The 11,969-nt window shown below is 42.3% G+C and overlaps 1 protein-coding gene across 1 annotated transcript; it reads left to right on the forward strand.

The window, feature by feature from the left end:
* The first annotated feature begins 2,311 nt into the window (after nt 1–2,311).
* Nucleotides 2,312–11,662, forward strand: tprg1l (tumor protein p63 regulated 1-like). Its single transcript, XM_079558749.1, has 6 exons — nt 2,312–2,806; nt 3,391–3,482; nt 4,553–4,603; nt 4,689–4,814; nt 7,604–7,757; nt 11,073–11,662. Exons 1-6 carry the CDS (start codon nt 2,570–2,572, stop codon nt 11,265–11,267), a joined length of 855 nt encoding a protein of 284 aa, XP_079414875.1. The 5' UTR covers nt 2,312–2,569; the 3' UTR covers nt 11,268–11,662.
* The last annotated feature ends 307 nt before the right edge of the window (nt 11,663–11,969 follow it).

An 11,969-nucleotide genomic window follows, 5' to 3' on the forward strand; every position in this document is an offset into this window, starting at 1 on the left:
TGCTAGTCAAAGTAAAATACCACCATTCATGACCAGACCCCAAAGGGACAGGAAAGGGAAGACGCGGGGCAGAGGGCGGGTGGAAGAAAAAAAAAATAATAATAAAAAGAGGGGCAAAAAAATACAGTACATCCAACTCTTAAATTACCTAAAACTATTAAAGATAACCAAGTATTTCAACAATATATACATGATGTAAATGATATACACATACAAGAAGACAAGTTATATATAATAAAAAAAGAAATGCTAATGTACAGAATGCAGTTACTTGCAGTCTGGTCTTCACCTGGCAATGTCCTCAGTCAATTGTCTCTGCTCCCAGACATATCTTCGATGTAGATCAAGCCATATCTAAAGCTTCAGTTTCCTTCATCTGTGGCAACCAGCTCAATGCCCGCAACAAACCGCTCAGAATCTTGCAGATCAGTCTGGTTCCTTTCACCGTGATGTTCAATTTCGCAGGCACGCAACTTGACTTTAACTTGCTTGAAGGACGCCCGGAGTTTACTCACTTCTGGGAACATGTCTGGAAAAATATGTACTCAAGAGCCGTTATAAAAAAAGCTGGCCTGGACAAATTTATGATCTTTTCCTTGTCAGCGTAGTAATGCTGACGGGCAACAAATGGTCTGGGGCACTCACCTGGTTTAGGCTTTGGTTCGAGGGTCCTATGTGCTCCAGGACGAGGGCAGAGGGAAAATTCTCTCTCCCCAGTATCGGCATCAGAAGATCTGTCACAAAGCGAGTAGGGTTGCCTGCCTCCGCATCCTCCTCCACCCCCACAATCCTGATGTTCATTCTGAGACTCCTGTTTTCCAGATCCATGCATTTGTCCCAAACCTTTTTGGACTGTTTTGACAGTGCATCATTGATTTTTCCAGCAGTGCAACTCTGTCACTAACATCAGTGAGCGAAAAGTCTCTAGCAAGTGCATGTGCACAGTGAGCTCGTGTCTCCAAAGCATCTTTCTGCGTCGCGGCGGGAGCTGTACGGAGCTCATTGCGCACGGCAGAAGTGCGTCAGGTGGTAACGCTCTGCGTTAACGTCCGGTTCCATGTATTAACAAAATTAAAACATTTTTTTTTTTAGTACACGGTAAGTGGCCACTGAGTAATGAATAACTGATCTGTGTCTAACCTGCTGTGCCCCTATACTCCTCTGGTCACACCCTTCGGTCCTCGGGCCAGTACCTCCTCAATGTCTCAGTGCCCCCCTTTAACACCAGAGTAGGCTTGTCCTTTGAAGTCGTAATATGCAGTTGTTTTTGATTAACTTATTCATAGTAAAGCACTTTGTGATTTAATCTTTAAAAGGTGGTATATACAGTAAAAAAAAGTTTTCCTTTTTATTTCAGGCTGCCTCAAACGACAGTGGTGTTCCAACCTACGCCAGCCTGAGACCAGAGACCAGAGAAAGTGAATACTCTGCATTGGCACTTCAACCCATGCAAGGGCAAACAAACAGAGATTATTTACAAGTTTACTAACAGCATGCATTTTGATGACTCATGACAACATGAAGGGAACAAGTTGAGAATGTAAGAAAAGCCAAACATACAGTAACAGCGACACAGCTCATAGAAAGAAAGTGAATTTAGTTTCCTCTTGATACTTTACTCCAATCACCTAAATGTTTGCAGTTTTGCTATAGATGTTTGTTTATAGCCCAATTTTGGTGCTCAAAGAGAAAGTGCATCTGTGTGAGTTATATACGAGATGTTATATTTATCAGGCTCATGTACAAATGTAGAAAGCCTTTGTAGAGCTACTTTGCAAAGGCTGGTGATTGTCCAGCTTTAGAGATACTTGTAAATGACACACCTCTATTTGGATTTGCGATGCAAACGTGAATTATAATAAAGATTATAAAAAGATTATAATACATGTTGTTCAATAACAAATACAATTAAATGATTGTACTCTTGTACACTCTGAACCAACCGTCTAATGATGGGGTGATACACTTTAAATCAAATGGAAAATTAACAATTTCCCCAAATTCATGAAGACAAAAGCAGGCACAAGTTAGTTATTTATACAATTTGTTTAATAATATTTTTATTTGACTGTGTATTACTATGAACAGTCTATGTTTCATCATGCAGCATTGCACCATTTCAATGACAACGGCAAAAAAAAAGGATTCCGATTCCGGGGTATTAGTTTACCTTTAAAAAAGAGAGAGAAAGGGAGGGAGAAAGAGATGAGGGGGAAGGAGAGAGAGAAAGAGAGGGAGATGAGACGGGGGGAGAGGAGAGAGATTACAAACGACTCCCTGCAATAGCCTTCACTTACCACTGGGGGTCTCTGCAGTGCGGTCAGAGCTGAGAGGAGACAGGCAGTGTAAGCTTGTAAGGTACAGAGCTAATAAACTGCAGCGCTACAGCTGCTGTACTGTCGTCTACTGTCACTTTAAATACGCGGAAACTCAACAGGAAGTGAAAGAAGTGGGGGTCTACTTCCTCGTCTCAATCAAAACATTCGCTTCGTGCGCAATGGGTGAGTCCGCTCGCTGAGGCGCACATCTCCCCACTGCGCACTCGCTCCAGCCCGAGCCGTCTCGGATCATGCTGCAGCTCAACGACACGCTGGAGCCGGGGAGCCCCGGGGCCGCGGTGCTCCACCCTGCGGACACCGAGGAGGGGGTGGAGGTCGCCTTCACTCCGCCACCCGAGAGCGGACATAGCCACGGCTTCGCTCGGGCCGCCTCGGTGGCCTGCTGCCCACCGCTGCAGACGCTCAAGCCTTTCCACGTCCATAACCCCACGATGCAAGCCAAAGTGAAGGATTACTTCGTGTTCAGGGTGAGCCCACTGTTCACGGGGTGCAGACAGAGCGCCTCGGGCTGTGCACACACTTGTTTATGTTGATCACCTGTTCCTCTTCTGGATACATGACTTCGGTCTTTGGCCACACGCCCTACCTATTCTAATAATACTCCGCTTTTTCAATGCTGTGAATTGTAAAATGGTTATTAATGTGAATGTATACTGTACAATATCCATACTCTTGCATTATATTTACAATATCTAGTTGGCTTATCTTTCTGCATTGGAATATTTCATTGTTTATTTGCAGTCCATGCGTGTGCTGTTGGATTTAACAGTAAATTAAATTATGTCATGGTAAATAACAAGGGAAACTCCCACTGACATATTAGAATGGGTTGTTTTTTGCCAAGAGGGGGCATTATCCATGTTTTTAGGGTAAGTGAAACCTGCACAGACACAGGGAGAGCTTGCAAACTCCACACAGAAAGGGACCCGAGAACACGGCACAAACGTGTCAAAAGACTCTGGTGCCTCTGCAGCGTGTGGCCACAGCTGTATCTTTACACTTGTCAGTTCAAAGACTTTTCACGACGTTGATAGACTTGTCACTCTCTCAGCCAGGGACCATCGAGCAGGCGGTGAGCGACATCCGGACTGTGGCTCTGCCCTCGGAGGACGGGGAGGTGCTCAGCGTGTGGTTGCTGGCAGAGTGAGTGCCCACGCTATTACTGTGATGGTAACATGCAGGTTTCCGCACAGCAGCTTATGTTACAAATATGGTTCTGCAAGTTCAGTATACTAGTGAATAGGGATGAAAAGATTGACTGGTTTTACTATTACCGCAGTTACGAAAGCGCATAGCAGGTTAATCGCACAGATTTTAGGACCCACGATAAAACGCTGTCATGTCTCATGAGGCCGACATCGTGTATTTGTACGAAACGATGTCACCAGTTGAATAATTTACTGGGCAGAGCAAATCTTACCCTTTTTTGCATGATAACCAATGGCCGCTGGCTGCTCTGCTTCGTGACCGCGCCACCGCCACCAATGCTGTAGTACCTCCATATAGCCGCTAGTCCCCCGTTAGAAAGCATTGCACTTTAGACACGTTAAAAACAACTTTAAAGCCTGGTGCCTAATTTTCCTAAACTTTCTACAGCTTGATAATCCTCCTGTGATAACGCTGGGTTAGTTACAGAAGAAACCAGGCTGGTTTTCATAAGAAACATTTTAGAAATCTTGCATAATTAATGAGGGCCCGACTTTGATCGACAGGCCCTTAGCATTAGAGCTAATGGCGCTGGCGTGGCTACGACCGCACTCCATGCCCCGCGAGGGCCGAGTCTTCTGTGAAGATCCCGCCCTTTTGCCCTTTTTAGGAACATGCTTCATCAGAGCTGGGGGGGAGGAGTCTGTAAATGTGCCATGAATTCTCTCTCGAACTTGGTTATTATGGCAAACGGGGAGGAGTGAGGAGGAGTTGTCTATTCTTTTTTACAGTCTATGATGATAACTGCTTAACGTTACCAAAGGTAGAGTCCCAAAAGAACCCTGAGCCGCTGCGTTTGTATATTATTCACTTACAGTCTCCTATTCTACATGTTTTTGGTAATAGGAAATATTTTATTTTTTGACCCATACCACATACTAGTTATAGTTATGTACCAGTATCTGTTTCTGTTTTGTATGAAAAAAATCTATACGTGTTTTTATTTAATGCATTAAAACAAAATCACATTTTGTAGAATTGGCATTTCAATCACATTTATTTTCTAGGGTTGACCACTGGAACAACGACAGAGAGAGACTGGTTCTCATCACTGACCGGTACCTACACTTTATGACACACATACACAGTTAACGCGAAGAGTTACTGAATAACGCTTACGTTATTTTTCGTTGGTATTTCTAGGTCTCTTCTGGTCTGCAAATACGACTTCATCAACCTGCTGTGTCAGCAAGTGATCAGGATCTCTCTCAACGCCGTGGACACCATTTCGGTCGGGGAATTCGAGTTTCCGGCAAAATCTCTGAACAAGTACGAGTCTAATCTTTTGCTGTCCACATCACATCACATCACCATTAGTAACTTAAAGTATTCATTAACATCAGTCATTTTGTGTTGCGGTGAGTCTTCCCGGGTTGTGACTACTCAAGGGCAGCCGCGGTGTCTCGTTGTGTTGGTCAACAACTGGTCTCGCGCTCGAATCGTGTAATATGGGCGGATGAAAGACGTGACTAGACCCCAGTCGCAGTAAATATAACATGCTTGAGTTTTACAGCTGATTTGGGAGCACTGGAGAAGCATGGACGGATTTACCCACGCAAAAGTGAACACACCGAAAGCAAAGGGGGAAACTTGTTGACAGCCACAGGAGAGATTATTTTGAACAAAAAACTAAACAAAAGACATATAGGCTACTCTAACTTTGCGTTACAGTTAATTCTAACCAGGTTTGCTTTATCCGCTTACCCCGCTTTAGCCGAGTGCATTTTTTCCAGTTTTGCTTTACCCAAATCAAAAAGCTTCTTGACCAGTGTAACGGCTCATTTGAAAGCTAAGACCTGCAAACTGATCGTTTATGTTTTTTGCATGATTTTGCTTTTTTTCATTCCTTTCTTGACGCTTCCCTGTCTTGTTTTCATCTGTGTGTTTCGTTGTGGTCGTTTGTCATCACATTGTTGTGGCTTTATGGTTGTGTTTGTCACTTTTTTTTTGTCATATTTCGGTCATTCTCTTGTGGCTTTTATGTTGCTTTTTCATAACTCTTCACTCGTCTTTTTGACACTTTTTTTTAAAAGAAACTTTTAGATCTGGATAATGCCAGAGAAATGGAGAAATGATGCTTTGTTCATGTGGATGTTATATGTATATGTTATATGAGGAGATATGTTCTTACCTGAGCTTAGACGAGTTGATGTCTGATCTTTGTGCGTGCCCTTACACAAAACGACCAAAGATGTTGTTAGCATTTGGCCTCTCCCAACATATTCCTATAGCTCCAAGCGACCAAGCTCTTCCACGGGCAAGCACAAAGACCAGACAGGTACGCATGAACTCGTCTAAACTCAGGTAAGAACATATCTCTGTATGGAAAAACGGTGGCCTGTTCCTTTCACAGAAGTGATTTTTTGTCAGGAAAGATTTCACCAACATAATGATGATAAAATATCTTGATATCGTTTATCACAATATTTTTTTGAGGTGATATATCGTCCTTTAGACAACAAATATTGTGACAGGCTCACTACTAGAGCTACAAACAAAAGCAGTGTTTGCTGATGTGGGGTCAGTATTATTCTCCCGAGAGAGACATAAAACAGAGACACACTGAAACACAAAGTCCATGAAGCAGCAGCACTTTGACTAAAGCGGGATCCTTCAACGACACAAATCTGTGTCGTTGAATCGTGTAATGTGGAACCCCATTCTCTACAAAATCTCTTTAGGCTGAAAAAGAATTGCGGTGCGAGTCCTCAGCTTTAGTTTCATCCCTTAAAGAAAAGCAGGGGTGGCCAACCAGTCGGAGACCAAGAGCCGAAATTTTCAACCTTGATCCTGTGAAGAGCCACAAAGGCACCGACCATTAGCGAGATTCCGGGGCGGTAGTTTATTGTGATTAAATAGAATGTGACCGTTTTATTTAATCACAATAAACTATAACTTTATGCCTTTTTCTTTCTTTTTTTTTAAATAATTGTGTTAGATTGAATGGTTTTACTCCTCAACTAGATTGAAATACATGTATATTAAATGACATTTTGTGTTTCCTGTTCTGACTGAGACAGAATTAGATTATTATTATTATTATTTTTTTTTTTTAATGCTGGGGTGTGTTTGTATGTGGGGCCCTGCCCACTGAGCCCCCTCCTCTGATTCGCCCCTGGCCTGTGCGCTCAGTGCCAGCAGCTTCGTCCTGACTGGACTGTGCAGAGAACGCACTCTAGGCTGCACAAAGTTCATGAACTTTAACCAGGAGCCTCTGGAGGACGTCTGGGAGTATGTTTTAAGTTGCATCTGTTACAGTCTCTGTCACATGTGAAAGAAAAGTCATGACTTTGCGTATTTCCGCGATACGCGATGTTGCGCTTCGCATCATACGCTTAATAAGAGCTCCGCTTTTTTCCATTTCCTAATTTTGATCTTTTTCTGTGAATATGAGGCCGAATTACATCAAATAAAGAGTAGACTGATCAGAAATCTGAAAAGCACAGAAGCTGATCCCAGTGCCACGATCTGCCTGTTGTTTAACCTACATCCCGCTTTGAGTGAGGCTGCACGGGCTCCTTTTACACACCGCCTCGAAAAGGAAAGAGATACGGACTCTTATTCATGTAGAGATGGAAACAGGGTCTGTAGGACGATGGTTGGATTTTTGGTCAAAGACTGTTACAGTTTATGGGAAATATTTACCAATTATTTTGCAAAGAGCCGCATTGTATTAAACATCTCCAATCATGCAAAGAGCCGCACTCTGATTGGCCAAGAGCCGCATGCGGCTCGAGAGCCGCGGGTTGGCCACCCCTGCCTTAAAGGGACTATAAGGAGTTTAAAAATGTTAAAATTAAGTATTTTCCTCCCCCTACATGTTCCAGCCATGTCCTAATGTGTAGAATGAGCTCAGACCAGTTCTCCACAACTGCCTCTAAAATCCTGTACGGTCACTCAAAAATGTGTCACTTCGGCCGAATTGCCGTCATGCACGAGCTTAATATAGAAGGTGCAGTTACACATATGGCCTGAGGTGGCAGTAGTGAGTATAAAATGGCAAACTTGCTTCCAGCCCATTTAAAGGAAACTGATAGTGAAACGTTTCGTCCCCACAGGAGGGAAGGATTCGGGGTGCGTGTGCAGTGGGACAAGCGTCCCCGAGCCTCCTTCTTTCACCGCTGGAACCCCTGGTCTACAGAGGTGCCCTACTCCACCTTCACCGAGCACCCCATGGCCCGCGCCGACGAGAAGGTGGCTTCACTATGTCAGGTACAAGCGATGGAAATATTCTGAATGCATGATTAAGCACAATTGAATCATGAAAATCCTTTGTAAATGGTAAAGGGTTTATTTAGGTAGTATTTGTGTCATAATATTGTCCTCTCACAGGTGCTCCAGCGCGAGGCCAGTTTGGTACATATTACAACATATTAGAGGATTATAGAACTGTGAGTGTAGCTTTCATTAGAGATGCACCGGTCCCGATACTGGGGGTTTGAGTATCTGCCGATATCGGATACTAACCGATACTAAAAGACTTTCTTAAAAGTAGCTGCTGTGAATGAAAAAAGGAAAGGTCCTCTTTTCTCCAGGATTTTCTTATATTACTATATTAATAAACTCATGGAAAAACGTTACAAAAAGATCATTGGACTTTTCTGCACTACATATCCTTGGGTAGGTTACATTAACATAAACAATACAACTCGTGCATTACAAATGTAGATGTTAGATCAGTTATTTTTATCAGCATTTCAAATACAAACACTTGGCTGCTCCAGCAGTGGCTATTTTATTCTACGAGGTGACCCAGTCATAATTTCTGTCCCGGCTTTGATTAGTTGACATTAGCATTCGCATCCTGTTGCTAGCCGCGGCATTTTGCACGGCGATTAAAAATACATTTGCGGAGGTTAACCTCTTACCCCCACCGTTACTGAGCACATTTTCTCTAGTTGGGCTTTACCCAAATCTAAAAGCTTCTTGACTGGAGAGCTCACAGCCTATAGGCTAATATAACGGCTCAATTAAAACCAAAGACCTGCAAAACTGGTCTAAGATTTGCCGCGTTATTTTCTCTTTTTTTGTTTTATTTTTTATGATTTCCTTCGCTTTCATGCTTTTTCATCACATTTTTGTTGCTAACGTTTTTTTTTCATCCTTGTTTATGTATCTTTTTCCCCCCCGCCATTTTGAAGCTTTTAATTTTGAAGCTTTTAGTCAATGGTAAATGCTTGGTTAATGTGGGAGTTAAGAGGTTAAAACTAACTCAGCGATTGAATATTCCAGGTTCTGCCCTTCAAAATGATATTTGTAGCCGATACCCAATATCGCTTTTTTTCCTGTATCGGCTCCAATATCGGATTGGTGCATCCTTAGCTGTAGCAATAGTCTTTTGTATGGGAGACTAATTGGCCAAAGTAGTAATGTAGACTTATTATTTAATTTATTTATTATGCTTCTACTGAGATATTTATTAAATGATAGATATTTCATGTAATGTAACTACACTGTTTTAGATGAGTGTTTCTCAAACTGTTGTACGTGTACCATTGAGGCAATTTGAGCGCCGACATGATCTCAACATTCACAAATGAAACAAAAGAACTCCAGGTACGGTTTCACGAGAGAGCAGGCGTGTAAACATGATTAAAAGCTCAATATCTGGCGTGTGTTTGTGCACTTGGAATCGCCGGTATTAGTTTGTTCAGTGCTAACAATGGTGTCCGCTGGAGCAGGCCACGTAAACAGCCCGGTGAACAATAGAGCGATGCTTCTTTGGCGAATGCCTGGAAGCCAGAGCCCTATGAATCTATATGCATTACCATAGTCACGCCTTTGTTTATGAAACGCGCTGTTTATTAGAAACATGCGACTGTGTACCTTAGGCGTCAACAGTGACCTAGATAACAACTATAAGAGAACATTGGATACAACTGCAAAACAACAACAAAGAGAGAGAAGGGGAGGGTTATAACAACACTGCGTAACATTTCAGGAACTGAACTGTTGCAAAATGTTGATGAATAAGGCAACCATGGATTAACAAAATCTAGCATTTGGAACAGGTTCTTCTGTAGATTTTTTTTTTTACAATAATGTTCAATCATTGTAAACAAAAAGGTCTGGATATATCATAAAATGACGCCAGGCTGTGCAAAGTCGGGAGGAACGTCTGAGCTTCTGTTTGATACAGCATTTATATCAAGTCACTGGTAATGCCTAAGGTAGCGGGCTTAAAATAAGCAGCAAGTCTCAAATACAAAGACATGACTATAGTAATGCTTATAGATTTACTGCTGTGAAAGAAAAGACTATGACTTTGTGTATTTCCGTGCAGCAGTGTCGCGTGTTGCATCACATGCCATTATGAAGCTCGGCTTTTTTTCATTCCCTAAGTTTGATCTTTTGCTTTGAATATGAGGACAATCTTCATTAACCTCTTAACCCCCCACTTCAACGGAGCACATTTTCTCCACTTCGGCTTTACCAAAATCTAAAAGCTTCTCAACTGGAGCTTACAGCCTCTAGGCCAGGGTCATTTGAAAGCTAGGGCCTAGCTAGGCACATTGAGTTGCCTTGTGTACGAAATGTGCGGTATAAATAAAGTTGCCTTGCCTTGCCTAGGGCCCACAAAACTAATCTAAACTCTTTTCTCGTTTTTGTTGCTTTTATATGTTTTTGGAGACAACATGTGGTGAAGACGCAATGAAAACGACAAAAACGACGTAAACTTTACAACAAAAACTAGGAAGAAGCTTAGATCAGTTTAAACTCCAGTCCAGAAGCTTTTAGATTTCCGTAAAGTGCAGTTAAAGTGGGGGTTAAGGGGTTAAATGCAAAACATGCTCCAAATGACCAGCTCAACACAGAAAATGTGATTTAGGCCGTGGGTAATCTAACAATGGGTTTGGATGAGGGCCTAATCTATTTAAATCTCATATTTGGCTGCCTTTAGTCATTGTCTCCATGGAGACCATGTAACTTTACTCAGTAACTTTACTGTCCCACTCCCAGTAAAGTTACTGTCAGATCTGAGGAGAGCTGAACTGCACACAGCAAACACACATTAGTTTGGGCAGTTTTGAGGAAGTTGTGGGAAGGCTATGACTGAACTCTTTTAAAACGGAAAAAAAAAAGTTTTTTTTGGTTCCGGCCAATATTGTGAAATACCCAAATATTGGCCCGATCAGCCAGCCCATATATATCGTATGTAAATATGTGGTATGTCCACACTTAGATCTGCTGCCAACACTTAAAGCACCTGTACATCTGTGTCAATTTTTGGTTGTCTGTCATTTTATCTTGATATTCTTATGCATGCCCTTATAGTCTTATAGTTTTAAAGGTTTTATAGTTGGGAGACGCAGGTAGATACACTGTTGCACTAGCCAGCAGTGTTCAAGATGTTATGTGTTGTATGTTTCATGCTGCACGACTGTACCGGAAAAAAATCCTAGTTGTTAATTTGTTGAGTTTATGACGGCTTGGAAAAATGTTCCCTAAAAAATGTAAAAAGTGTGAGATGGGAGTCAGGCATCAATTTCTTTCCCCCTAACTTTGATTTATATTTCCTTCTTTTAGTTGGACAACTTCCGAACCCAGCTCATTCAAGCGGTGAAGAGAGCGCACAAGGAGAACCCCATTCCAGGCCGGGCCAATGGCGTCCTGATTCTGGAGAGACCGCTGCTCATCGAGACGTACGTGGGCCTCATGTCCACGATCAACAACGAGGCCAAGCTGGGCTACTCCATGACCCGAGGCAAGATCGGGTTTTAAACATCGAAACGCGTCCAAGGAACTGCACAAAGAAATCGTCACAAAACGTAGACGTACAGTGACCTCCGCTAGTATTGGCACCCTCCATAAAACATTTCTTTGGAGAAGTAGTCTTCTGACATTAAGATATTGTTAAAATAAAGAAACACGGCATGGTAGCGCAGCGGTAAGCGCCTCACAGCTAGAAGGTCCCGGGATCGATTCCCACCAGGGATGGGGCCTTTCTGTGTGGAGTTTGCATGTTCTCCCCGTGTCTGCGTAGGTTTTCTCTGGGTACTCTGGTTTCCCCTACCACTAAAAGTCCAGAATGAATGAGAGTGTGTTCGAGAGTGTGCATGGGGGGCGACGGATGCAAACTAGCTCAAGGCTACAGTCCAGTGTGGTGTTCAGTAACATGCAGTGTCTCTACCAAATAAACCAATAAACTAAATAAATAAACAACAATTCTAAGAAGAATATTTATAATTTTTATTAATAATGAATTAATATTTATTAATACAAAATATTTTTTAAAGTGGACATATGCATGTAGGCCTTAAAAACATAATTTGGGGCGTATAATATATGTTTGATTTTGAAGAAGAATTAAATAGTAATCAAATGCAAGCGCTTGTGCAGACTTTGCCTGGGGCTCCTCCTGCTGGCCGCTGTGGTAATAACTTATTAAAAAAATGTTTGTTTTGATTTAAGCTGTGGTTTACA

The sequence above is a fragment of the Gobius niger genome (assembly GCF_951799975.1).
Source record: "Gobius niger genome assembly, chromosome: 6".
Lineage (NCBI taxonomy): Eukaryota > Metazoa > Chordata > Actinopteri > Gobiiformes > Gobiidae > Gobius > Gobius niger.